Source organism: Emys orbicularis, chromosome 8, assembly GCF_028017835.1.
Source record: "Emys orbicularis isolate rEmyOrb1 chromosome 8, rEmyOrb1.hap1, whole genome shotgun sequence".
Lineage (NCBI taxonomy): Eukaryota > Metazoa > Chordata > Testudines > Emydidae > Emys > Emys orbicularis.
The window spans coordinates 25,507,388-25,531,674 of record NC_088690.1 but is presented as its reverse complement, the minus strand read 5'-3'; the positions used below and the strand labels follow the sequence as shown (position 1 = coordinate 25,531,674).

Genomic DNA, 24,287 nt, shown 5'->3' with positions numbered 1-24,287 from the left:
GAGGGATGCCAACTTATCTGGGCTATAGAGAGGATGAGGAAAGGCTGAAGGTGCAATTGTCAGTGTCTAACATAGTGAATGCCAGTGAAAATGAGGTAAGATCAGAGGCTAAAATAGGGAAAGAAAAAGTTAAAAATTACTTAGACAAATTAGATGTCTTCAAGGCGCCAGGACCTGATGAAATGCATCCTAGAATACTCAAGGAGCTGACTGGAGAAGATATCTGAGCCATTAGTGATTATCTTTAAAATGTCTTGGAAGATGGGAGAGGTTCCAGAAGACTGGAAAAGGGCAAATATAGTGCCCATCTATCAAAAGGGAAATAAGGACAACCTGGGGAATTACAGCTCAGTCAGCTTAACTTCTGTACCTGGAAAGATAATGGAGCAAATAATTAAGCAATCAATTTGCAAACATCTAGACGATAATAAGGTGATAAGTAACAGTCAGCATGGATTTGTCAAGAACAGATCATGTCAAACCAACCTGATAGCTTACTTTGTCAGGGTAACAAGCCTTGTGGATGAGGGGAAGCAGTAGACGTAGTATATCTTGACTTTAGTAAAGCTTTTGATACTGTCTCACATGACCTTCTCATAAAGAAACTAGGGAAATGCAACCTAGATGGAGCTACTATACCGTGGGTGCAAAACTGGTTGGAAAACCATTCCCAGAGTTTGGGAAGCATCTGGAAGTGCATAATGAGTGGGGCCCCGCAGGGATCAGTTCTGGGTTCAGTTCTATTCAATATCTTAATCAATGATTTCAATAATGGCGTAGAGAGTACACTTATAAAGTTTGCGGACGATACCAATCTGGAAGGGGTTGCAAGTGCTTTGGAGGATAGGATTATAATTCAAAATGATCTGGACAAACTGGAGAAATGGTCTGAAGTAAATAGGATGAAATTCAATAAGGACAAATGCATGGTACTCCACTTAGCAAGGAACAATCAGTTGCACTCATACAAAATGGGAAATGACTGCCTAGGAAGGAGTAGTGTGGAAAAGGATCTGGGGGTCATAGTGGACCACAAGCTAAATATGAGTCAATGGTGTAACACTGTTGCAAAAAAAGCGAACGTGATTCTGGGATTTATTAGCAGGAGTGTTGTAAGCAAGACAGAAATAATTCTCCCACCCTACTCCATGCTGATTAGGCCTCAACTGGAGCATTATGTCCAGTTCTGGGCACCACATTTCAGGAAGGATGTGGACAAATTGGAGAAAGTCCAGAGAAGAGGAACAAAAATGATTAAAGGTCTAGAAAACATGCCCTTTGAGGGAAGATTGAAAAAATTGGGTTTGTTGAGTCTGGAAAAGAGAAGACCGAGAGGGGACATAACAGTTTTCAAGTATGTAAAAGGTTGTTACAAGGAAGAGGGAGAAAAATTGTTGTACTTGACCTCTGAGGATAGAACAAGAAGCAATGGGCTTAAATTGCAGCAAGGGAGGTTTAGGTTGGACATTAGGAAAAACTTCCTAACTGTCAGGGTGGTTAAGCCCTGGAATAAATTGCCTAGGGAGGTTGTGAAATCTCCATCATTGGAGATTTTTAAGAGCAGGTTAGACAAACACTTGTCAGGAATGGTCTAGGTAATACTTAGTCCTGCCAGGAGTGCACGGGTCTGGACTAGATAACCTCTCAAGGTCCCTTCCAGTCCTATTATTCTGTGTAGTTGAAGAACCAAAGTAACATAGAGCTGCAAAAGCCAATAGAAGAGAGAAAAAATGGAGTAGAGTGTGATAAAAGATGATGAAGGCAGCAGACCTATCAAGAATACAAAGAATAGAGAAGTGCATCTGTGAACTCATTAGTATGATTTAGTTTGGGAACTTGGTATAGGTGATTCATTCTGGAAGGGGTTATTGAAAGAGTTGGAGGAGAGGAAATCTACATGGTATGTTCCAAATTTTGGTGATAAATCAGAGGAGAGAATAAGATGGTAGCTGTTTGAGCAGTGTGGATCAAGAGAAAGTTCTTGGGTGAGCATAGTAAAGGCTGTCAGATTGCACAGGCTATAGACCAGTGGTTCTCAACCAGAGGTTCGCGTATCCCTAGGGTATGCAGCAGTCTTCTAGGGGAGTACATCAGCTCATCTAGATATTTGCTTAGTTTTACAACAAGCTACATAAAAAGCATTAGCGAAGTCAGTACAAACTAAAATTGCATACAGAAAATGACTTGTTTATACTGCTCTATATACTGAAATGCAAGTACAATATTTATATTCCATTCAATTTATTTTGTAATTATATGGTAAAATGAGAAAGTAAGCAATTTTCCAGTAATAGCGTGCTGTGATACTTTTGTATTTTTATGTTTGATTTTGTAAGCAAGTAGTTTTAAGTGAGGTGAAACTTGGCGTATGTAAGACAAATTAGATTCCTGAAAGGGGTACAGTAGTCTGGAAAGATGGAGAACCACTGAATCATACATACCTTGCGTTTGAGGGAATATAACTAGTTGAGTTTTTTCCTTTGTATTGCAAAACAATCAGATATATTTGTGCAACCACCAAATAGTGGTTTTAACTGACATCTGACCAAGTGACCAAGTCTGAGACAACGTAGGTATGCTTCTAACAAAAGATTTTTGGCATTAAACCAGCCTTGCATCAGAGAAAGTGGAAGTCTGGCAAAGAACTGAAGGAAAGAGTTCTGTACTACATGTGACGTTTTCCTTTTGACATCTAATATGCCTGCTCAGGAGTATATGTCACTGTAAATAAATGAGACCAGGATAAAGTTCCCTATGTCCGCTTCTTTCTCCTTCAACAAGGGAGTCGTGGACTGTGAAATCTGGTTTTCCCCCTGTGAAATCTGTGGTTTTTTGTGTGTGCTTTTACCCTATATTATACAGATTTCACACTGAAAGCAGCGCCATTGCCAGCAGCAGTGCAGAAGTAAGGGTAGCAGTATCACAACCCCCTCTATAATACCTTGCGACCATCCTCCAACTCCTTTTTGGGTCTGGATCCCTACAATTACAACACCATGAAATTTCAGATTTAAATAGCTGAAATCATGAAACTTACAATTTTTAAAATCCTATGATCACGGTCAATTTCACAAATTTGGTAGGGCCCTAGTGATTAGGTTCTCCCTCATTGTTCAGTGTGGGGGAACATGACTTCACCTACCTTGGCCCTGTTGCTTGCACGGTAGCAGGATTTCATAGGTCTATGTCTCAGTAAGTTACAAATACAAAAATCCATTTTAGTGCAGGCTTGCAATTTAGCAGGTTCAGCTGTATTTAATTTTATTTGCTAGATTCTTTTACTTTCAATAAACAGTTATTTGCATTCATTTTAAAATGCAGTGTGTGCATTTTCCAAGTGTACTTTTATTTAATTGAACAGATAATGGGATTGTCCTGGTTTTATATTATAAGGTTAAATGTATACAGCAGCTCTGTCAAATGTCTAATATTACTGCTTACAAGAATAAAATTTCTTCAGGTTATACTTAATTTTTTTTATTCTTGTCTTGTAGATATTGCCTCATCTTAAAAGCTACAAGAGCTAGAAAACTACTGTTATTAAAATGTCAGCTCTCAGCAGTGATTGCCCACACTTGGAATCGGTTGGCGAAATAACAAAGGAAGAATTGATACAGAAATCTCATGTGAGTTTCAGTTCTTTAGTTGGTTCCCTGCTGGAGTAAAACCAGTTGTGTATTTTAGCTGCAAGGCTTGTTGCTAATGGATCGACAAATTACTGTTTGTGCAACACATTTAAGTGGTAAATGTTATCATGGACAAAATATTTAGGTTAAAATCTTACCATTTACACTGTAAATTGCAGTGTACACGATCTGAGTTCTACTGTTAAACAAAAGAAACAAGAAGAATGGAGCTGATTAAGCAGTAAAACTAGTTATTTCATACATTACATTTAAAGATGAATAATTATATACCAGCAGTACCAGCTAGCCTGTCTCAAGGGTTCTTTACCTCTTTCATAGTATGGACTATATTTTAAGATAGATTTTTGTGGGCTGGCTCCTATTTGTGATTGTACAGACCGCTTCCCTTTTCATTTGCAATCCGGTAACGTCCCTGTAGCAACTACAATCGCTAAGGTGGAAAAGTAACATGAAGAAAGAATTTATTGTATTTTAGCTGACTTTTAATGCTATTATCAGAGAAAATAAGGAGAAGAAGCTAGCATCCTGTGACCAGCCAACTCTCACTGGACCACCACATGCTCCTTGGTCCAAGGACCACAGTTTGAGAACCTCTGCTCTATCTAACCTTTGCTTCCTACCTCTTTAAATATGGCAGCTGAAATTTTTAATAATTCATAACTATAGTGGCTCTGAGGTGGAGAAAGACTCCAACTTCTTCTGCTTTATGTATATTTTCTTAAACTGAAAATGCAACAGTTGGGTTCTTGTTTCTCTGTTCAGAAATATGGCACTCCTGTGCTACTACATATTTTTGTATGCTGTTTATTTTGAGATTAAAAAATTTCATGCTTCTGTATTAAAGGAAAGACAAGCCCCAGAATGGTTGGTTTTAAAATGATCACCAGTGTCTGTTAGTGTGACCTTGAAAGCTTAAAATGAGATGGTATATGTACTTAAACTTTACACTTAGGTTCCTTTTTAAGCCCCAAATAACAAGTGAAATATCACATTGTCCTGTATAGCAGACTTTTCTCTTGATGTCTATTCCCTTCTATTCTAGAACACTTAAGAAATTTAGAGAGTTTTGGCACATTCTAATAAGATAATAGAAGTGGAACAAAAACTGAATGGCATCAACAAAATTCTTGATTTTAAACTAAGACTAGATTACAGAAATTGTAAATTCATCTGGTGATAAGCTACTGAGTATTTAAAGTCTTCATTGCAGTACCAGTTACTTCGTGTTGTTTTGCACTGGAGTCTTGTTTTCTTGGGCCATGCTATTGCATTGGTTTTCATAGATTCCAAGGGAAGAAGGGACCATTGTGATCATCAAGTCTGACATCCTGTCCAACACAGACCACAGAACTTCCCCCAAAATAATTCCTAGAGCAGATCTTTTAGAAAAACATCCAATCTTGATTTAAAAATTGTCAATGATGGAGAATCCACCATGATCTTATTAAATTGTTCCAGTGGTTCATTACTCACACTGTTAAAAATGTACACCTCATTTCCAGTCTGAATTTACCTAGCTTGAACTTCCAGCCATTGGATCATGTTAGACCTTTCTCTGCTAAACTGAAGAACCCATTATTAAATATTTGTTCCCGCGAAGGTACATATAGACCAGGGGTGGGCAAACTTTTTGGCCCGAGGGCCACATCGAGGTTACAAAACTGTATGGAGGGCCGGGTAGGGAAGGCTGTGCCTCCCTAAACAGCCTGGCCCCCGCCCCCTATCCGCCCTCCCTCCCACTTCCCGCTCCCTGACTGCCCCTCTCAGAACTTCCGACCCATCCAACACCCCCCTCCCCCCCGCTCCTTGTCCCCTGACTGCCACCTCCCGGGACCCCCCGCCCCTAACCACCCCCCCGGGACTCCCACGCCTATCCAACCAACCCGCTCCCCATCCCCTGACCGCCCCCACCAGAACCTCCACCTCATCCAACTGCTCCCTGTTCCCTGACTGCCTCTCATCCAACTCCCCTGCTCCCCACCCCCTTACTATGCTGCTCAGAGTGGCAGGACTGGCTTATTGGAAAGCCTGGGAGGTAGGCAGGCGCAAGCTGCGCTGCCCACACAGTGGCGTAGCTGCGGGGGAAGAGGGGCAGCAGGGGAGGGGCTGGGGGCTAGCTTCCCCTGCCGGGAGCTCAAGGGCCAGGCAGGACGGTCCCGCGGGCTGCATGTGGCCTGCGGGTCGTAGTTTGCCCACCTCTGATACAGACTGTAATCAAGTCACCCCGTAATCTTTTCTTTGTTAAGCTAATGAGAGAGATTCAAGGAGCTCAGTCATAAGGCATATTTTCTAATCCTTCAGTTCACTGGTTCTCAACCAGGGGTACACATACCCCTGGGGGTATGCACAGGTTTTCCAGGGAGTACTCAATCTAGATCAGTGTTTCTCAACCTGACAGTTGTGACCCCCGGGGGGGGGAGGGGGGGTGTCTCAGGATAGGTTTAGGGAGATTGCAAGTGCAGTGCTGATACTAGGGGTGGCAAGCAGGGCCATTGCCTGGAACCACTTGCCACAGGGCGCCCTGTAAAGCTAAATTATAGTGCTTCAGCTCCGGGCAGCAGGGCTTGGGCGTCCGCCCCACCCACTGCCTGGGGCTCCAGCTTCAGACAAAGCTCACAAGTGAAAAACAGGCTCAAGTATCACACTGAAATGTAACTTCAATATTTATATTCCAATTGATTTTATAATTATATGGTAAAAATGAGAAAGTAATCTATTTTTCGGTAATAGTGTGCTGTGATACTCTTGTATTTTTACGTCTGATTCTGTAAGCAAGTAGTTTTTAAGTGAGGTGAAACTTGGTGTACGCAAGACAAATCAGACTCCTGAAAGGGGTATAGTAGTCTGGAAAGGTTGAGAACCATTGCTTTAGTTAATCATTTTCCTGGGCCTTCTCTGAACCCTCTCCAATTTATCAACATTCTTCTTAAATTGTGTTCACCAGAACTGGCTGGACACAGTATTCCAGCAGTGGTCGCACCAGTGCCAAATACAGAGGTAAAAAAACCTCTTTACTGCTACTCTAGAGTCCCCTTTTTATGCGTTCAGGATCTCATTAGCTCTTTTGGCTACAGCATCCCACTGGGAGCTCATGTTCAGCTGATTATCCAACATGACCCCTAAATCTTTTTCAAAAGTCACTGCTTCCCAAGGTAGAGTCCCCCGTCCTGTAAGTATGGCCTACATTCTTTGTTCCTAGAGGTATACATTTACATTTAACCATATTAAAACTCATATTGTTTTCACCCAGTTTACCAAGCTATCCAGATTGCTCTGCGTCAGTGACACATCCTCTTCATTATTTACCATTCCCCCAATGTTTGTGTCATCTGCAAACTTTTATCAGTGATGATGACTTTGTTTTCTTCCAGGTCATTGATAAAAATGTTAAATAGCATTGGGCTAAGAACCAATCCCTGGAAACTGGATTAGTAAAATAATTCCTTATCTATATTTTATTAACAGGGCACTTGTCAGGACTGCAAAGTTAGAGGACCAAACCTTTGGGCATGCTTAGAGGTAAGCTGATCTACTGCAGGGGATATGTGTGATAGATCTGGGTACTCCTCTAGTGAAGCTGTATGTAAAGGTTTGCAGCAATTCCTGCACAAACAGCTATTCTGAGGGGCTTAAAATTTAACTCTAAACATTGCTTTATATCAATGCTTACCATACATGCTTTTAGCCTCAAAGTGATTTGCTTTGTAACCAAGATTCAGACACACTTACATTTTGTAACTGAAAATGATCATGAGTTTAAAAATGAAATTTTGCTGTCTGTTCACTGGCCTTTCCAGGGTTATTTGTCAGTGAGGTAAATTATAAAATAGTTTTAGGAAATCCTATGTTCTGCCTGGTCAGTAGTCCTAGGAAGGTCTTAATGCATCACAACAAATTACATTTCTTGAGTTGCTTTACAAAGAGTGGAAATACTATTGGTATTTACAATAAATTCTGACTTGTCAGAGCACAGCATTACCTGGTGCAGTGTTTCTCAAATGCAGCCACTGTGTCTGCATGTGGCCACCAGGGACTTTTCTTGTGGCCACAACCTCCTGGGCGGTGATGGGGGGAGGGAAAAGCCAGCAGTGGTTGGACCCTGCCCACCTCTGGAGACACAAGAGCTGGAGGAGCAGGCAGATAGTGAGTTCCCCACTTTCCCAGGGCTGGCGGGGTCAGGCTTCAGCCCTTGGGTGGCGGGTGGAAGGCTCCAGCCACTGGGTTTCAGGCTTTGTTCCCGGGCCATACGTTGGCAAGCTCTGGCCCCAAGATCACTCCCCCCTCCAGTGCCTTTGGCCCCCACTACCTCCATATCCACCTCCCCATCCAGGGCTTAATTTGTCTCAAAGCTTGCCGGGGCTGAGTAAGTCTGCTGTGAAAAGTGATATTTGTATGTTTAATATCACTTTTCACAGCAAACTTAGTAACTAGCACATCTTAACAAAAAAAACAAAACAAAACAAAAAAAGCAACCAAAAATCAAAAGACATAAGAAAAAAGACAAGAACGTACAAAGCACCTTAGTTATGTTTCTATTCTGTTAGGCCCAGTAGAGAATAGAGACAACTGTTAATGATTTTTTTTATTGAGTCTGGAAAAAAAATCCTACATAAATTACAATGATGTGGACATGTATATGTGCATATTTATTTGTTTTTCCTAAAGTTAATTAAGTATTTTAGGAAAAATTGTCAGAGTGGCCACTAGCAACAGATGGTGGCTGCACTCTGAGGCCACCAACATTTTTTTTGTGAGAATCCCTGACCTAGTGTCGCTTCATTATCACCAAGCAAAACAAGTAAAATAAACATTTATTCAAACATTTAAAAATCCTATACAAACATTTAAAAAGTATTCTTTCTTCAGGCTTTGTCCTTACCTACTTACCTCTTTTCCCTCTCCCTCTTAAAATAACTTAACCACCTTACCTCCAGCATTAAGATATATTGCTGCTTCACCCTCCCAGCTTTTGGCATGAAGGGGGCTTCCAGATGTTTTAAAAAAATGAATGGAGAGAATGTTGCTTCTGATTAAGGTGCATCTCTGTGATACAAGAGGGGAAGTGCAGCTGAATCAGCTGTAAAATGTCACTGGAGGTGCTGCAGGTGTGCAGATCTGCCTCAGCAGGGTTTTTCAACTCAGTGAGCTCAGATGCATATCTCTTGTCAACACTCAAATCTGGGCTGAAAGGTGACAGGGAGCAGCCTGTATGTATATATTTCTAAAATTGCTTTCCACGCCCCCCCTCTTCAAGAGAATCCTGGTTGCAAGAAAAATAACAGATTTTTCTGTTCTTTCTCTCAAAAAGAGAGAATGTTGGCTGAAGTATTATACAATTTCTCATTAAGCTATTTTTTTAAGCTACCAAATTACATCTAAAAAAACCTTTTAGCAGGGGAAACCAAAGTGGAAGGAGTGGAAAGGATGGGAATATCAGGTGGAAAAGTCACAAAACCAAAGGGGGTGGGGGGAGGGGAGAGAGAACACTTGCTAAACAAAAAGAGAGGCATTTGCTAAACAAAAATCATTTTTTGTCTGTTTTGAATTTATATCCGCTTTAATCTGGAACACTTGGACATTTATTGAATAATTTATTTTAATTTCCTACCAATATTTCCTTAGGGTGATACTATAGTCAGAATAAGACACTTCAAAGGAGGTGTCATGGTGTGATATCTCTTCTTCTTGGATGATTTGGCACCTTGCCTTCCCCTTTGTGCTTAGCCAAACACCCAGCACATGGTGAGATCCCAGCATGATAGAAACTTCATTATGCCTCATTGCTTAACCAGTATCTATTGTTATCTTCTATAAATGCATGCTATTAAAGTTTTAGAAAGCAGTTAATGCAAACGTAAAGGAGCTATTTGACGTTTAAGTACCAACGCTTTGTATGAGCAGCATCTGTGTATATGTGTTAATGTACACAAACAGTATGTACAGATTACTTAAGTGCTTGTGTTTGGTGCTCATGGAAATGAGGGACTAATAGCAATGTCTTGAGGTTAGCATCATACTGACAGCTTCAAGTTTGCATACCAGCTCAGCAAATACATCTTAGAGCAGAACTGTAATAATAGAATTATTGAATTGTAAATAGACACTGCATTTTGTAACTCAAATATGGCACATACTTAAAGGGTAATAAATCTGTAGGTTATAAAATAATGTTCAGATGGTCAATAGCCTTGATGTGCATATAAATGTGCACTGATGTTGAAATGATTGACATATTGAATATTAACAATTTTGACAGATTAGAGGCAAACTCTGAATTAAAGATCCCAAATAATACACACACAATTGATAGTGGCATGTTTACATTTCATGGATTTTTCAGAATATCTTGGACACTTTGTTTTTTAAATAAGAAAAAGATCAAGTTAAATCAGCTGAAGAGAAGACATACATCAAAAACATTGTCTAACCCCACCCTCAAAATCAAGGAAGTTCAGAGGAAAATCTTGCAGCATTCTCATTGCTTTACTATATTATTTATTGCAGTGCTTACCTTGCATGATACCTTGCTTTTTTCAGAATCCTGCAAATATACAATAGCTTGAATTAAAAATGCATTTGGAAGCCTTATCACTTTGTTCTGTAGGTATGTTTTGACAACTCACTAAAAAGAATTAACAGAGTATACTGCACCATAATTATTTCTCTTATTTTTGTTTGACAGAATAGATGTTCGTATGTTGGCTGCGGTGAATCCCATGTGGATCACAGTACCATACATTCTCAGGTAGGTGTGTGTGTACGTATATATGTGTATATGTGTGTGTATATATATATATATATATTTATATATAATATACGGTTTCATTCTAGTTTTTGTCATCTAGGGTCTCGCCGTCAAATGGTAAAAGCCCTTTATTCTAGGACAGCAGCTTTTCCCTCCCCTGACTCCTTAGGGGAGGAGGTGGAGGAAGGGAAGTATAGTTAAAGACTATTCTTGTTGTTTTTGACCAGTGCAGTCAGGTAGTTTTTCGTGAGTTGAAGCTTTGCTTGTTGATAATGCCTTTTTGCCCTTGGGGGCCCATGTGTTTATAATATGATTATGCAGCTACATAATTATTCATCTATTTAAACTTACTGCATAATTGTGCTCCACAACATAAAATGCCCCATGCGTCTCACTTGGGAGTTAAGACTGCAGTTTAATTATGCTCTTTTAGATTAACTATTTCATTGCTGATCATTTTAACAAAAATTCTTTGTCACTGTTGGATGTAGAGACAGGCAGTAGGTCTGGGTGCAGTGGAACAGTTAATTACTGTCAAGGTGTAATAAGGGAGGAGGAATTTTGTCTCCCTGGTGCAACATCCTGCTTCTCCTTGACAATTTCTGGAAAGCATCTTTGTGCTTGCAATATACAAATCTGCATAAAATACATTGAATTTAATGTTGTAATCAATAATGAAGAGTTTGTACTAGTGTGGGGAAGGGGTAGAAAAATCATTATCGTGTAGTCCAGGATTCCTGCTCCATAATTCAGGTCTATTGTGCAGCTCAGCTCACAGAACCTTGTTCATAATTCCTGCAACTCCTAGCAGCACTCTGCCGTCTGACTTGTGTTTGGAGGCTTTACTAAGTTTTTGTCTTTTACTCTTCTCAGACATTATTACATAAACAGTAGTCTTTTTTTTTTTTTTCTTCAAATAGATTATTTCTTCCTAGGTATGATGCTTGGGTTAATTGTCTGTCTGCACTCTAAGGGTATGTCTACACTGCAGTAAAAGACCTGTAGCATGGCTGCAGCTGGCTTTGGCAGCTGACTTGGATTCACAGGGCTATAAAATTGCAGAGTAGATGTTCAAGCTTGGGCTGGAGCCCAGGCTCTGGGACCCAGTGGGGGGCGATTTTCAGAGTCCAGGCTCCAGGCCAAATGTCTACACTGCAATTTTCAGCCCTGGAGTCCAAGCCCCATGAGCCTGAGCTAACTGACCTGGGCTCTGAGACTTGGTGCCACAGATTTTTTTATTGGATTATAGATGTAGCCTCTGTGGCTTGTGGATGTTTTTCTCTCATGACTTGAATCTACAGCAGAAAGGCCTTTGGAAAGATTGTGTAAGTCTTTGAATCTTTGGAGAAAATATACTTTGGTGTAGGGCCATTCACTTTATTGTGCATCCTCCTCTTTCTGACTTCCAATACATTGCAGTATAACTTTGGAAACTCTTAGAGAATATCTGAACATTTGGAAAATGTATATCATAATAAAGTGCATTTGTATAACTATACGTATTGATGTACTGCTTCAGTGCATCTCCTACCAAGCTTAAAATCTGGTCTAGGGGGCTTTGCCTTCAGTTATGGGATAGGTAAGGCATGGTTAGACGGGATGCTCTGTGCATATGGACACACTGCCCCACTTTACACAAACCATCTTGGATAGTGTAAACACATTAAGTAGTTGCAACAGAAGCAACCCCCTGGTTCAAGCACAGCTGCTTGCCATTTAACCCTTCCTTTCTGACCACTGAACTGCAAACAGAGTGAACCTTCTTGTGCATTTGCAGTGGCCATTGACTAGAAGTCACAAGATCAGCCAGATTTGGTATATCCCTGGTGTGAGGTGACCAAAACATTCGAGTTCAGTAAGAGTGCAAGAAATGTCTGTGCATATCAGGAAAGAGCGAAAAAGCTGGCAGAGTTGGGGATTGACTGGACCGGTGACGGGAGTGGATTAAGCAGCTCAAGAGCAACTATTGTAAAGCGAGGGATGGGAGCCATACCTCTGGGAACATTCCATCCTCCTACCTCTTTTAGAAGGCGTTTGATGGGGTGGTGGGTACTGTGCTGAGTGTGGAGCCAACAGTAGGTCACCATCAGTCAGAATGGCGACCTTCTGAACCCTGAATCAGAAGGGAGCCGGAACAGGCTAGCAAAATGGCTCTGGTGCTCACGCTAGTTCCTGAGGAGGCTTTACCACCAGAGCAGCTGTAGCATGTCCTGAGTCAATACTCAGAGGGGCAGTTTGATGACCCCCGGGAGGAGCAGCCTGCTGCAGAATCGGCAGAAGTAGCCCCAGAGCCTGGTAAGTTTCTCGCTCCATGTTTGCTGCTGCTGTTTGTTGTTAAAGGAATGGGAGGGATTTCTGGTTTAGGACCCAAAGCAAAATATATTACTAGCTACGGGTAGCAGCATGCGTCCACTAATGGTGGAATGCGTGCCAGTGCCTTGGTATCAACCCACTACTACCATCATCATGTGGAATTCAAAATGGAGACCAGGAAGCACAAACAACAGTTAAACAAGCATTCACACTTTCATTTTTACTTGATACTTGCACATTCTTGCAAAGATGCGCTGGGGTGTTAAAAGTAAAAATCGTATATTCCCTTCCCTTTTCGTATACCATTCTGAACAAATGGTCACACCACAGTGTAACAAGGCTCCAGTAAACGGTAAAGGTGGAGGGTGAAATATAGTCCATGGATGACAAAAATCAATGTCTGAAATATAGCTGAGGCTGTATGTATACAGAAATGTGCTAAGGAAGAAGGGGGAATGGCTGTGTAGTTCTTTGAAAGTCCATTATATTGTGTGTTTGTATAAGTAGACTTAGTCAGAGGAGGCTTTATTGGAAGCTGTAGGGAGGCAGTAATCCATGTGGATGCTAGTGCAGCATCTTGTTGATTCCCCCAGGAATTTTGACTCACTCCCAGATGCTGATAGCTGCAAACTTTTCCCATACTAGGAACTCCAAATAGCTATTCACATTTTGGAGAAGGACATATTTTCCGTACCCACCTCTGAAGGTCACCTGCCCATTCCATTACCAGATGTGCTGCTCAATTGTCATAGCTTGAAAACCTCTCGGGCTGGCTTGCCACTGGCAGCTTGGAATAAAATTTCACTTTGCCATTCAGGAAACTCAAAGGATTGTTATGTCCCAGAGAAATGTGGAATGCCTAAAGGGATAGAGAAGGCTTAGGTAGTAATCTGCATGCCCACCCCTCCCCCCAAAGCCTACAATAGTTTGCAATCTTTAAACCAGTGGTTCTCAACTTGTGGCCCATGGTCCACTTGCAGCCCAAGCAGCACACAGCTGTGGCCCATGTGACATACAGGTAATATATTATTGTGTGGATGTGGCCCACATAACACATAGGGTATGTCTACGCTCAAAACTTAAGTAGACCTGTATTAGGTCTACTTACAGCCACACTACCCTCCTTGGGTCAGTGGTGTGTGTCCTCATCAGGAGTGCTTCCGCTGACCTAAGAGAAGCAGTGTGGGGAGCTGAGAGCCCGGTCTCTCAGCTCTGGTGGCAGCTCCCTGCTAGGGGCCTGGCTGCCCCACAGTCTCCTGGGCTCTTGGCATGCTGCCTCCTCCTCCCCCACACTTGGCTCCCTGTTCCCTGCCCTGAGCTGCGGGGAAGCTGCCCGGGGCTTTTTGGTTCCCTGCTGGGAGCCGGTCAGTCTTGTCAATTTCATGGCTTCAACATGGAGAAAGACAGCCAAAATTTCTAGTGGGGGGTAGAGTGGGAAGCTGGCTTTTGCGCCCCAAGCTGGGAGCAGGAGCCAGCCACCCAGCTCTCCAAGGGAGTGGGGGACAGCTGGGCTCTAGCTGCCCAGATTTCTTGTCAATTTCATGACTCCCCTGGAGCCTTGACATTGACAAGAGAGCTAACAGCCAATGTAAGTAACGGTGTCTACACAGACACTGCACCACCCTAACTACACCAACGTAAGCCTTATGCTTGTCGTGGAGGTGGAGTTATGTCAGTGCTGTAGGGTACGTACATTGGTGGGACGCAGCTGTAGTGTAGACACTGACATAATTAGGTCAACTTAAGCTGCCTTTCATCGACCTAACTGTGTAGTGTAGACCAGGCCATAGAGTGCTGCATATGTGGCCCACAATGGTAAATAGGTTGAGAACCATTGCTTTAAACATAATGTATTTGTAAATTTTAACTTACCGTTGTTTGTGCTCTTTTTCACTCTAACTCTGTTGTGTCCATGGAGCTTCTGGGAACCAAAGCATTCCTCTTACAATATACTGAAGCAGCATAATCGAAGTGTCAATTTTTGGCTTTGAGATTTTACAGGCACTTTGCGGATGCACTGAACCATTTTTGAAGTACTGAGACGATAATGTACTGTTGGACATGCAGGTCCTTCAGCCTCTGCAGGCCCGTGTACCTCGCCAGCTAAGCCACATTGCAGCAGGAGCCTGAGATTTCAAACTGTCACAGACCGGTGTAAGAGTTTCTGTGATAAACTTATGGGATATTCTGGATAGGGCCAACAAGCAGGTGCAATATGAAAGGAAAAAGGATTCATGACAAGTGGAAAGGCACAGGCTGAAGAGCATGAGGACAGAATTGTAGTGTATGAGGAGAGACTGGCAATATGGTTTTTGGAGCAAGAACGTTGCTTGAGGGAGAAAGATAGAGCTCAGCAGAAAGACCTATTGAGAGGCTGCTTGCGCTAATGATCAGAAGAGTACAGAATCCTGCTGCTCCTGCACGACATCCTGTGTTCCCTCCATGATACCATGTGCTGCAGACCACAAACGTTTTGGACAATTCTATGTTGGGTGACTCCTGCAACTGGGACTTCACACTACTGGAGAGGGCAAATATAGCCCCCTGCAGGCCTCTGCCCTGAGCAGTGGCACCAAGTGCCGAAAGTGCAAGAAAAGGAAAGGAGAACTGGCGGTGGGGGCAGAGGACACGGAAAAGTAGGACGTTTGTTTGTTGTCACCAGTTTCACTATTTGCACAGTTAACTGTTTATTTTATGCACTATGTTTTATTACTGGTTTTACAACTGGTGTTGGTTTATTGCTATTGTTTTGATAGAATAATGACAGCTGGCCTGCCTGACAGTGCTTTAATATTTTTTTGTAATACTGCCATGTTCACAAATGAAGGCTTTTATTTTATTAAGAGAGTTTATTACCATCACTGCATCCCATCAGATAATGTGTATTTTGGATAATAAATGCATGATGAGGCACACTGTCTGGCTGAGTGTTCTGGTTCAGCAATCCATTTCCGTCATAGGTCCGTTCAGGGGGAAATGGCTCACCTTTGGCTTTACAAAGATTATGTAGGGCACAGGAAGCCACAACAGTGCAGGCAACATTGATGACACTGGAATCTAAACAGTTCTATAAATGGTGCCAGGGGGATTTCAATCTGCCAAATGCTCATTCAGTCACCATTCTACACTTACTGAGAATGTAATTAAACCTTCTGGCCAGGGCCTCTGAGATCAGGATACAGTTTCATAAGCCAAGGCAAAAGGTAGTATGCGAGGTTCCCTAGAATAACAGTGGGGAGAGTTACTCCATTTATGCCAGCGTTGTCTGGTGAGCATTGTTTCCCGGCCTGACCATGAAGGTAGACTCCTGATTGGCAGGAAACCCTGGCATCATGAACTCTTCCAGTGCAGCCCATGTTGGCATCCATAAATAGGCCTCTCTGGTCCACAAGGACCTCCATAACAATAGTGTAGAACCATTTGTGGTTTATGTACTCGTGTGCCCTTGAGGGCAACTGTGGGCACATGAATCCCATCAATGACTCTGGCACAGTTTGGAAACCCCATTCTCTCAAAACCAGCTGTAATTCAGGGATATTGTTTAAGCCCACAACCTTATTGTAAATCACATGCCTGATTGCCTCAGAAACCTCCACTGCCACTTTATCCACAGTTGTCTTTCCAATGCCAAACTGATTAGCAATGGACTTGTATCAATCTGGAGTAGACAGGTGGATATAGCAACCTGCTTCTGTGGCCATCCTCTTGCATGTGTCATGACACTGGAAAGTTGGGGCAAGCTGCTTACAAAGCTCCAGAAATGTAGCTTTCTTCTTGTGGAGGTTCTCATTAGTGGTCATTCCAGGTCCACATGACCATGTGATCCCACCAGTCTGTGCTTGTGGTGCTGCTCAAGTAGCGCTGATTTACATAGGGGCATCAGCAGCTATACTGAGAGTCACAAACAGCATCAGCCAGTTAAAGTCGCCATGTCTTTAATGTCGTCATCCTGCTCCAACAGTTGCCTTCGGTAGGTGAGAAAATGCTGTCAATATGTCCAAACGATGGCCTGACAGGATGTGTCGTTGGACTGCAACAACTTCCTGTAAGGTGCAGTGTGGACAGTTCAGTTTTCCCATAGTGCACCATGAACAGAGGGGTGTAGAGCAGCTTCAGCTGGGGAGAGCACTAGGAAGCCTGGGATAGGCTGGTTTGACTCGGGTCTGCGTAATACAGTGTAGATGCTTTAGCATCAGTGTGAGACTTCAGTTCAGAAATTCTAAACCTAGTGAGATTTTCCTTCTTCCTCTTTTCTGTTCAGAGGTAGTCAGGTTAAGAATGTTACTTTTAACGTGCCCTTTCTATGAACATATGTGGGCTATATGTCTAACTTGGTATAAAAATGCTTTGTTGTTCAGGCTTGAGCCCTATTTATTCCATGATAATCCATTACAGATGCATTGCTATTGTTTAGTCAGTCAGCAGTTTGTTCTAGTACTGCTGAATCCAGGCCAAGGCTTAGGCCAAGGCGTTGCCCCAGGTGATAATACTGTGCTAGTAATTAGTTCTCGGGTTAGAGCGCTAAGGAGAACTTCAAGGGGTCTCTTTTTTCCAGCAGCTTCAAAGGATCCCCATTACAGTTATTACAAGAGTCTGGTCTTTTTACCATGACAGGCAGTACAATGCCCTCGTGACCACAAGTCTCAATTACTGAGATTTCTCTTTGCAGGGTAACTCAGCTGCATGCAGCTAGTCCAGACTATACTACATTTGTTCACTGATTGGAGCAGGTGTGTTCATATTACATCCACCCCATGTTGTGGATCTTGGCTGTCTACCAAGTGTCAGGTTGACTTTAACCTGGCACTGTTGATTATTAAAATCATAAATGGCATAGACCCTGGCTATACTCAAGGGCTCCTCCATGAGTTTTACCACATAGGAATCACATCTCAAGTGGGCAGGTGATTGTAGCTTTGTGGCCCCTTGGATGGGGATCCAGTGGCCCCTGACAATCATTTTAGATCATTTCTTTATGCTTCTATTAAATTTGTTAGTCTCTAAGGTGCCACAAGTACTCCTGTTCTTTTTGCGGATACAGACTAACACGGCTGCTACTCTGAAACCTGTCATTAAATACCTTAAGACTTTTGCCTAAGGCCTCTGGGACTTTTTTTTTATCATTATTTGCCCTATATGTAATATCTTAACATCCCTTTCTCCTTGTATTGAATTTCTCTTTTGTTTTTACTGGTTTGAATTTCAAGTAGAGGTTTTCTTTTTGTGATACTTTATTTTTTTGCTTTATAGCACAATGGTGGGAGGTGGCTTATATAAATGTGTTTCAACATGTTGGAGAATGGATGTACACAAGTGTTTAAAAACTTTGATTTCATTAACAACACCAGTATCTAAATTCCATAGATCAGAATCCCAAAAAGCTCTGTAGCAAAAGATATCGAAAACTATACTGCTTTCAGTATTGTTTAGGAAGAAACTTACTCTTACCCTCATCCTCTTTCTCCTTTCCCACCCTTCAGTATTCTCTCCTATTTTTACTTCTTGCAGCTTATCTTTAATTAGAATAATTATATCATGGGGTACAGATCTTTTTTACTGTTCACAGCAGGATACCGTATCAATCAGGAATTAGCCTTAGTGTGTTACTATAATATAGCTAGTGTTTAGACATTGAGATACTATATTAGGATTATATCACAATCTGATTTGCTAATGACTAGCATTAAAGATCAGTTTTACAACTTTGAAGTAAAATGATATATTGTGTGAGCTACTTGTAGGGCATTTGTGGAGTGGGTGGTACCTTGCATTTCTTATAAACATTTATAAACCTCTTGGCATTGTACTGAAGTTTATTGCTGCCTCCTTGAACCCTAAATTAGTGTTTGTGTTTTTCAGGTAGCACAAAGGGAAAAGATAGATTTATCTGCTGTCATTTCTAACAATGTCTCACATTCTTGTTCAGTTTCCTTTAATTTCTGGACAATAGCTCATATCTAACTGAAGCTCTTTTTATCCATTTAATCCATCCCTCTAGTATTCTAGATAGCCATTTCTGATCTTCGTTACTTGATATGTGGAGTAAAAAATCCCTGAAGTGGCCTTTCTAGCTTGAGAAACAATTAAGGTTGTTGTCAGTTTGTCACTCCCTCTCATTTTCACTAGCTTCCTTGCTTTATCTCTCTTGCATTTGGCTGTGCTAGAAATAATTATTTTTAACTCCTCCACTTTTGAGAATATTGAGCCCTTGCTGTAGAGGTTTGTAGCAGTTTATTGTAGGCTTCTAGATAGCTGAAGCTGCAGGTGAAGGCTAATCCTGATAATTAAGGAAGTTCTACTTAATTATTTCAGTTACTCTGCTGAAAATGAATGTAGGAAATGTCACCGTTTCTAGCAGCTTTGTTATCCAAAAGTCTGCAAGTCTAGGGCCTGGTCTACACTACACCTTTAATTCGGATTTAGTGGCTTTAATTCGAATTAACTCTGGAACCGTCCACACAACGAAGCCATTTAATTCGAATTAAAGGGCCCTTTAATTCGATTTCTGTACTCCACCCCGACGAGCGGAGTAGCGCCAAAATCGAATTTGTCAATTCGAATTAGCGTTAGTGTGGCCGCAATTCGATGTTATTGGCCTCCAGGAGCTATCCCACAGTGCACCATTGTGACCGCTCTGGCCAGCAATCTGAACTCGCATGCACTGGCCAGGTGGACAGGAAAAGACCCGGGAACATTTGAATTTCATTTCCTGTTTGCACAGCGTGGAGAGCACAGGTGACCACAGAGAGCTCATCAGCACAGGTAACCATGCAGGCTGATAATCGAAAAAGAGCACCAGCATGGACCGTACAGGAGGTACTGGATTTGATCTCTATATGGGGAGAGGATTCAGTGCTAGCTGAACTGCGTTCGAAAAGACGAAATGCCAAAACTTATGAAAAAATTTCCAAGGGCATGATGGAGAGAGGCCACAATAGGGACACAGATCAGTGCCGCGTGAAAGTCAAGGAGCTCAGACAAGCCTATCAAAAAGCAAAGGAGGCAAACGGTCGCTCCGGGTCAGAGCCGCGGACATGCCGCTTCTACGCTGAGCTAAATGCATTTCTAGGGGGGGCCGCCACCACTACCCCACCTCTGACTGTGGATTCCGAGCTGGGGATAATCTCATCAGGTACACCTGATGATTCCGCGGAAGGGGAAGAGGAGGAGGAGGAGGACGAGCTGGCAGAGAGCACCCAGCTCTCCGTTCTCCCCAACAGCCAGGAACTGTTTCTCACCCTGACTGAAGTACCCTCCCAAGCCTCCCAAGCCAGCACCCAAGACCATGACCCCATGGAAGGGACCTCAGGTGAGTTTACCTTTTAAAATATAAAACATGGTTTAAAAGCAAGCATTTTTAATGATTAATTTGCCCTGAGCACTTGGGATGCATTCGCAGCCAGTACAGCTACTGGAAAAGTCTGTTAACATGTCTGGGGATGGAGCGGAAATCCTCCAGGGACATCTCCATGAAGCTCTCCTGGAGGTACTCCAAAAGCCTTGCCACAAGGTTTCTGGGCAGTGCAGCCTTATTCCGTCCTCCATGGTAGGACACTTGACCACGCCATGCTAGTAGCAAGTAATCTGGTATCATTGCCTGACAGAGCCTGGCAGCGTATGGTCCCGGTGTTTGCTGGCATTCAAGCAACATCCGTTCTTTATCTTGCTGTGTAATCCTCAGGAGAGTGATATCGCTTAGGGTAACCTGGTTGAAATAAGGGAATTTAATTAAGGGGACTGAGGTGGCCGTTCCTACTGGGCTGTTTGCCTGTGGCTGAAAAGAAATCCTTCCCTGCATTTAGCCAAGTGCAAGGGGGGGGGGGGAGGATTGGCCCAGAGCTTTTCGCGTTTTGCTAGCAGGGATCTTCCCTGATACCAGCCAGGCGGTGGGGGGAGGGATAAAGCACTCATCCCAGAGAATTCATGGCGGGTGGGGGGGGGGGTGTTAGTTTGGTTCCTGCAGGGATCTTCCCTGATACCAGCCACGCGGTGGGGGGAGGGAGAAAGCACTCATCCCAGAGAATTCATGGCGGGTGGGGGGGGGGGGTGTTAGTTTGGTTCCTGCAGGGATGTTCCCTGATACCAGCCACGCGGTGGGGGGAGGGATAAAGCACTCATCCCAGAGAATTCATGGCGGGTGGGGGGGGGGTGTTAGTTTGGTTCCTGCAGGGATCTTCCCTGATACCAGCCACGCGGTGGGGGGAGGGATAAAGCACTCATCCCAGAGAATTCATGGCGGGTGGGGGGGGGGGTGTTAGTTTGGTTCCTGCTGGGATCTTCCCTGATACCAGCCAGGCGGTGGGGGGAGGGATAAAGCACTCATCCCAGAGAATTGGATGGGGGGGGGGGGTGTTAACCTTCAGCAGCAGAAAACAAGCTAACAGGAAAACTGCAGCACAACGGGCTTTGCTTGGTATGTGGGAAAGCAGGGCGCAGAAGCCTAAAGACAGTGGCTTACCATGGCAGCATGCAAGGTGAATTCTGTTGCCCCGACCTGCGTCTGTGATCTCTAGCAGCAAAGCCACAGGCACTCAATATTAAGAGGCAAAATGCGACCTTGCACAGAAATCACATGTGCTATGTAATGTGAATAGTATACACCGTGAAAGAGTATAAGCATTGTTCTGAAAAATGTATCTTTTAAAAAAATTCTCTCCTTTTTTCACTCCCTCCAGCAGGTGCAAATGTTTCAAGCCTCCCTCCTCCTTCCCGAAGGCTATCCCAGATAAGGCGTCGTAAAAAAAAAACGAGAGAAGAGATGTTTTCCGAAATCATGCAATCCACCAGGAATGAAAGAGCTCATCTGAATGAGTGGAAGGAGACGGTTTGCAAGTATAGGAAAGAAGCCAGTGACCGTGAGGACAGGAGGGACCAACGTGAGGACATGAGGGACCAACGTGAGGACATGAGGGACCAACGTGAGGACAGAAGGGACCAACGTGAGGAGAGGAGAGACGCTCGAGATGAGAGGTGGCGGCAGGAAGATCAGAGGAGTCGGGAAGCAACGCTGGGGCTGCTGCGTGAGCAAACAGACATGCTCCGGCGTCTGGTGGAGCTTCAGGAACGGCTGCTGGAGAACCGAGTGCCGCTACAGCCCCTGTATAACCCCCCTACCTCCTCACCATGTTCCATAGCCTCCACACCCAGACGTGTAAGAACACGGGGGGGGAGGCTCCGTACACCCTCCCATTCCACCCCAGTGGACAGCCCAAGCAAAAGGCTGCCATTTTTTTAACCTTTTTTTACTGGGCTTTTCCTTCCCGCTGATCCTCCTCCCAAACCCCACTCAGGTTCTGTGCCGCTACAGCCCCTGTATAACCCCCCTACCTCCTCACCATTTTCCATAGCCTCCCCACCCAGATGTGTAAGAACACGGGGGGGGAGGCTCCGTACACCCTCCCATTCCACCCCAGTGGACAGCCCAAGCAAAAGGCTGCCATTTTCTTAACCTTTTTTTACTGGGCTTTTCCTTCCCGCTGATCCTCCTCCCAAACCCCACTCAGGTTCTGTGCCGCTACAGCCCCTGTATAACCCCCCTACCTCCTCACCATTTTCCATAGCCTCCCCACCCAGATGTGTAAGAACCCGGGGGGGGAGGCTCCGTACACCCTCCCATTCCACCCCAGTGGACAGCCCAAGCAAAAGGCTGCCATTTTCTTAACCTTTTTTTACTGGGCTTTTCCTTCCCGCTGATCCTCCTCCCAAACCCCACTCAGGTTCTGTGCCGCTACAGCCCCTGTATAACCCCCCTACCTCCTCACCATTTTCCATAGCCTCCCCACCCAGATGTGTAAGAACCCGGGGGGGGAGGCTCCGTACACCCTCCCATTCCACCCCAGTGGACAGCCCAAGCAAAAGGCTGCCATTTTCTTAACCTTTTTTTACTGGGCTTTTCCTTCCCGCTGATCCTCCTCCCAAACCCCACTCAGGTTCTCTCCCTCTTTTTATAATCAATTCATAAAGAATAAATGATTTTTAAACAATGGTGACTTTATTTCCTTTGAAAGCAAGCTGGGGGAAGGGGGAGGGTGGGTTCCTTACAGAGAATGAGTCAATAAAGGGGGCGGGTTTTCAGGAAGGATAAACAAACATAAATTTCACACTGTAGCCTGGCCAGTCATGAAACTGGTTTTCAAAGCTTCCCTAATGCGCAGCGCTTCATCGTGTGCTCTTCTAATCGCCCTGGTGTCTGGCTGCGAGTAATCAGCAGCCAGGCGATTTGCCTCAGCCTCCCACCCTGCCATAAAGGTCTCCCCCTTGCTCTCACAGAGATTGTGAAGCACACAGCAAGCAGTAATAACAATGGGGATATTGGTTTGGCTGAGGTCTGAGCGAGTCAATAAGGATCGCCAGCGACCTTTTAAACGGCCAAATGCACATTCTACCACCATTCTGCACTTGCTCAGCCTGTAGTTGAACAACTCCTGACTCCTGTCCAGGCTGCCTGTGTATGGCTTCATGAGCCATGGCATTAAGGGGTAGGCTGGGTCCCCAAGAATAACAATTGGCATTTCAACATCCCCCACGGTTATTTTCTGGTCCGGAAAGTAAGTCCCTTGCTGCAGCCGTTTAAACAGATTGGTGTTCCTGAAGACGCGAGCGTCATGAACCCTTCCCGGCCAGCCCACATGGATGTTGGTGAAACGTCCCTTGTGATCCACAAGTGCTTGCAGCACCATTGAGAAGTACCCCTTGCGGTTTATGTACTGGGTACCCTGGTGCTCCGGTGCCAAGATAGGGATGTGGGTTCCATCTATCGCCCCACCACAGTTAGGGAATCCCATTGCAGCAAAGCCATCCACTATGACCTGCACATCTCCCAGAGTCACTAGCTTTCGTAGCAGCACCTCAGTGATTGCTTTGGCTACTTGCATCACAGCAGCCCCCACAGTAGATTTGCCCACTCCAAATTGATTCCCGACTGACCGGTAGCTGTCTGGCGTTGCAAGCTTCCACAGGGCTATTGCCACTCGCTTCTCAACTGTGAGGGCTGCTCTCATCTTGGTATTCTGGCGCTTCAGGGCAGGGGAAAGCAAGTCACAAAGTTCCATGAAAGTGCCCTTACGCATGCGAAAGTTTCTCAGCCACTGGGAATCGTCCCACACCTGCAACACTATGCGGTCCCACCAGTCTGTGCTTGTTTCCCGGGCCCAGAATCGGCGTTCAAAGCCTATAACCTGGCCCATTAACATCATAATCTCCAAAGCACCGGGGCCCGCGGTCTCAGAGAATTCTGTGTCCGTGTCCATGTCCTCATCACGCTGGTCGCTGCGCTGCAATCGCCGCCTCCTCCTCCTCCTCGCCTCTTTTTTCTGGTCCTGTGTAAGCATAAACTCCACGAGAAAGCGCGAGGTGTTTATAATGTTCAAGACTGCGTTCTGGAGCACAACGGGATCCATGCTTGATGCAGAATGGAGTCTGCAGAGTTCACTCAGGAAAAAAGGCGCGAAATGGTTGTCTGCCGTTGCTTTCAGGGAGGGAGGGGGAGGCTGTACCCAGAACTACCTGCGACAATGTTTTTTGCCCCATCATGCACTGGGGTCTCAACCCAGAATTCCAAGGGGGGTGGAGACTGCGGGAAC

General features: G+C 44.1%; 1 protein-coding gene across 1 annotated transcript in view; it reads left to right on the top strand.

The window, feature by feature from the left end:
- Positions 1–24,287, top strand: part of USP33 (ubiquitin specific peptidase 33) — a 97,562-nt gene that overhangs the window by 11,393 nt on the left and 61,882 nt on the right. The window contains exons 2-4 of the mRNA XM_065409014.1: positions 3,495–3,626; positions 7,113–7,166; positions 10,330–10,392. Coding sequence (XP_065265086.1) covers positions 3,546–3,626; positions 7,113–7,166; positions 10,330–10,392 — 198 coding nt within the window. The 5' untranslated portion in view covers positions 3,495–3,545. The remainder of the gene's footprint in view (positions 1–3,494; positions 3,627–7,112; positions 7,167–10,329; positions 10,393–24,287) is intronic.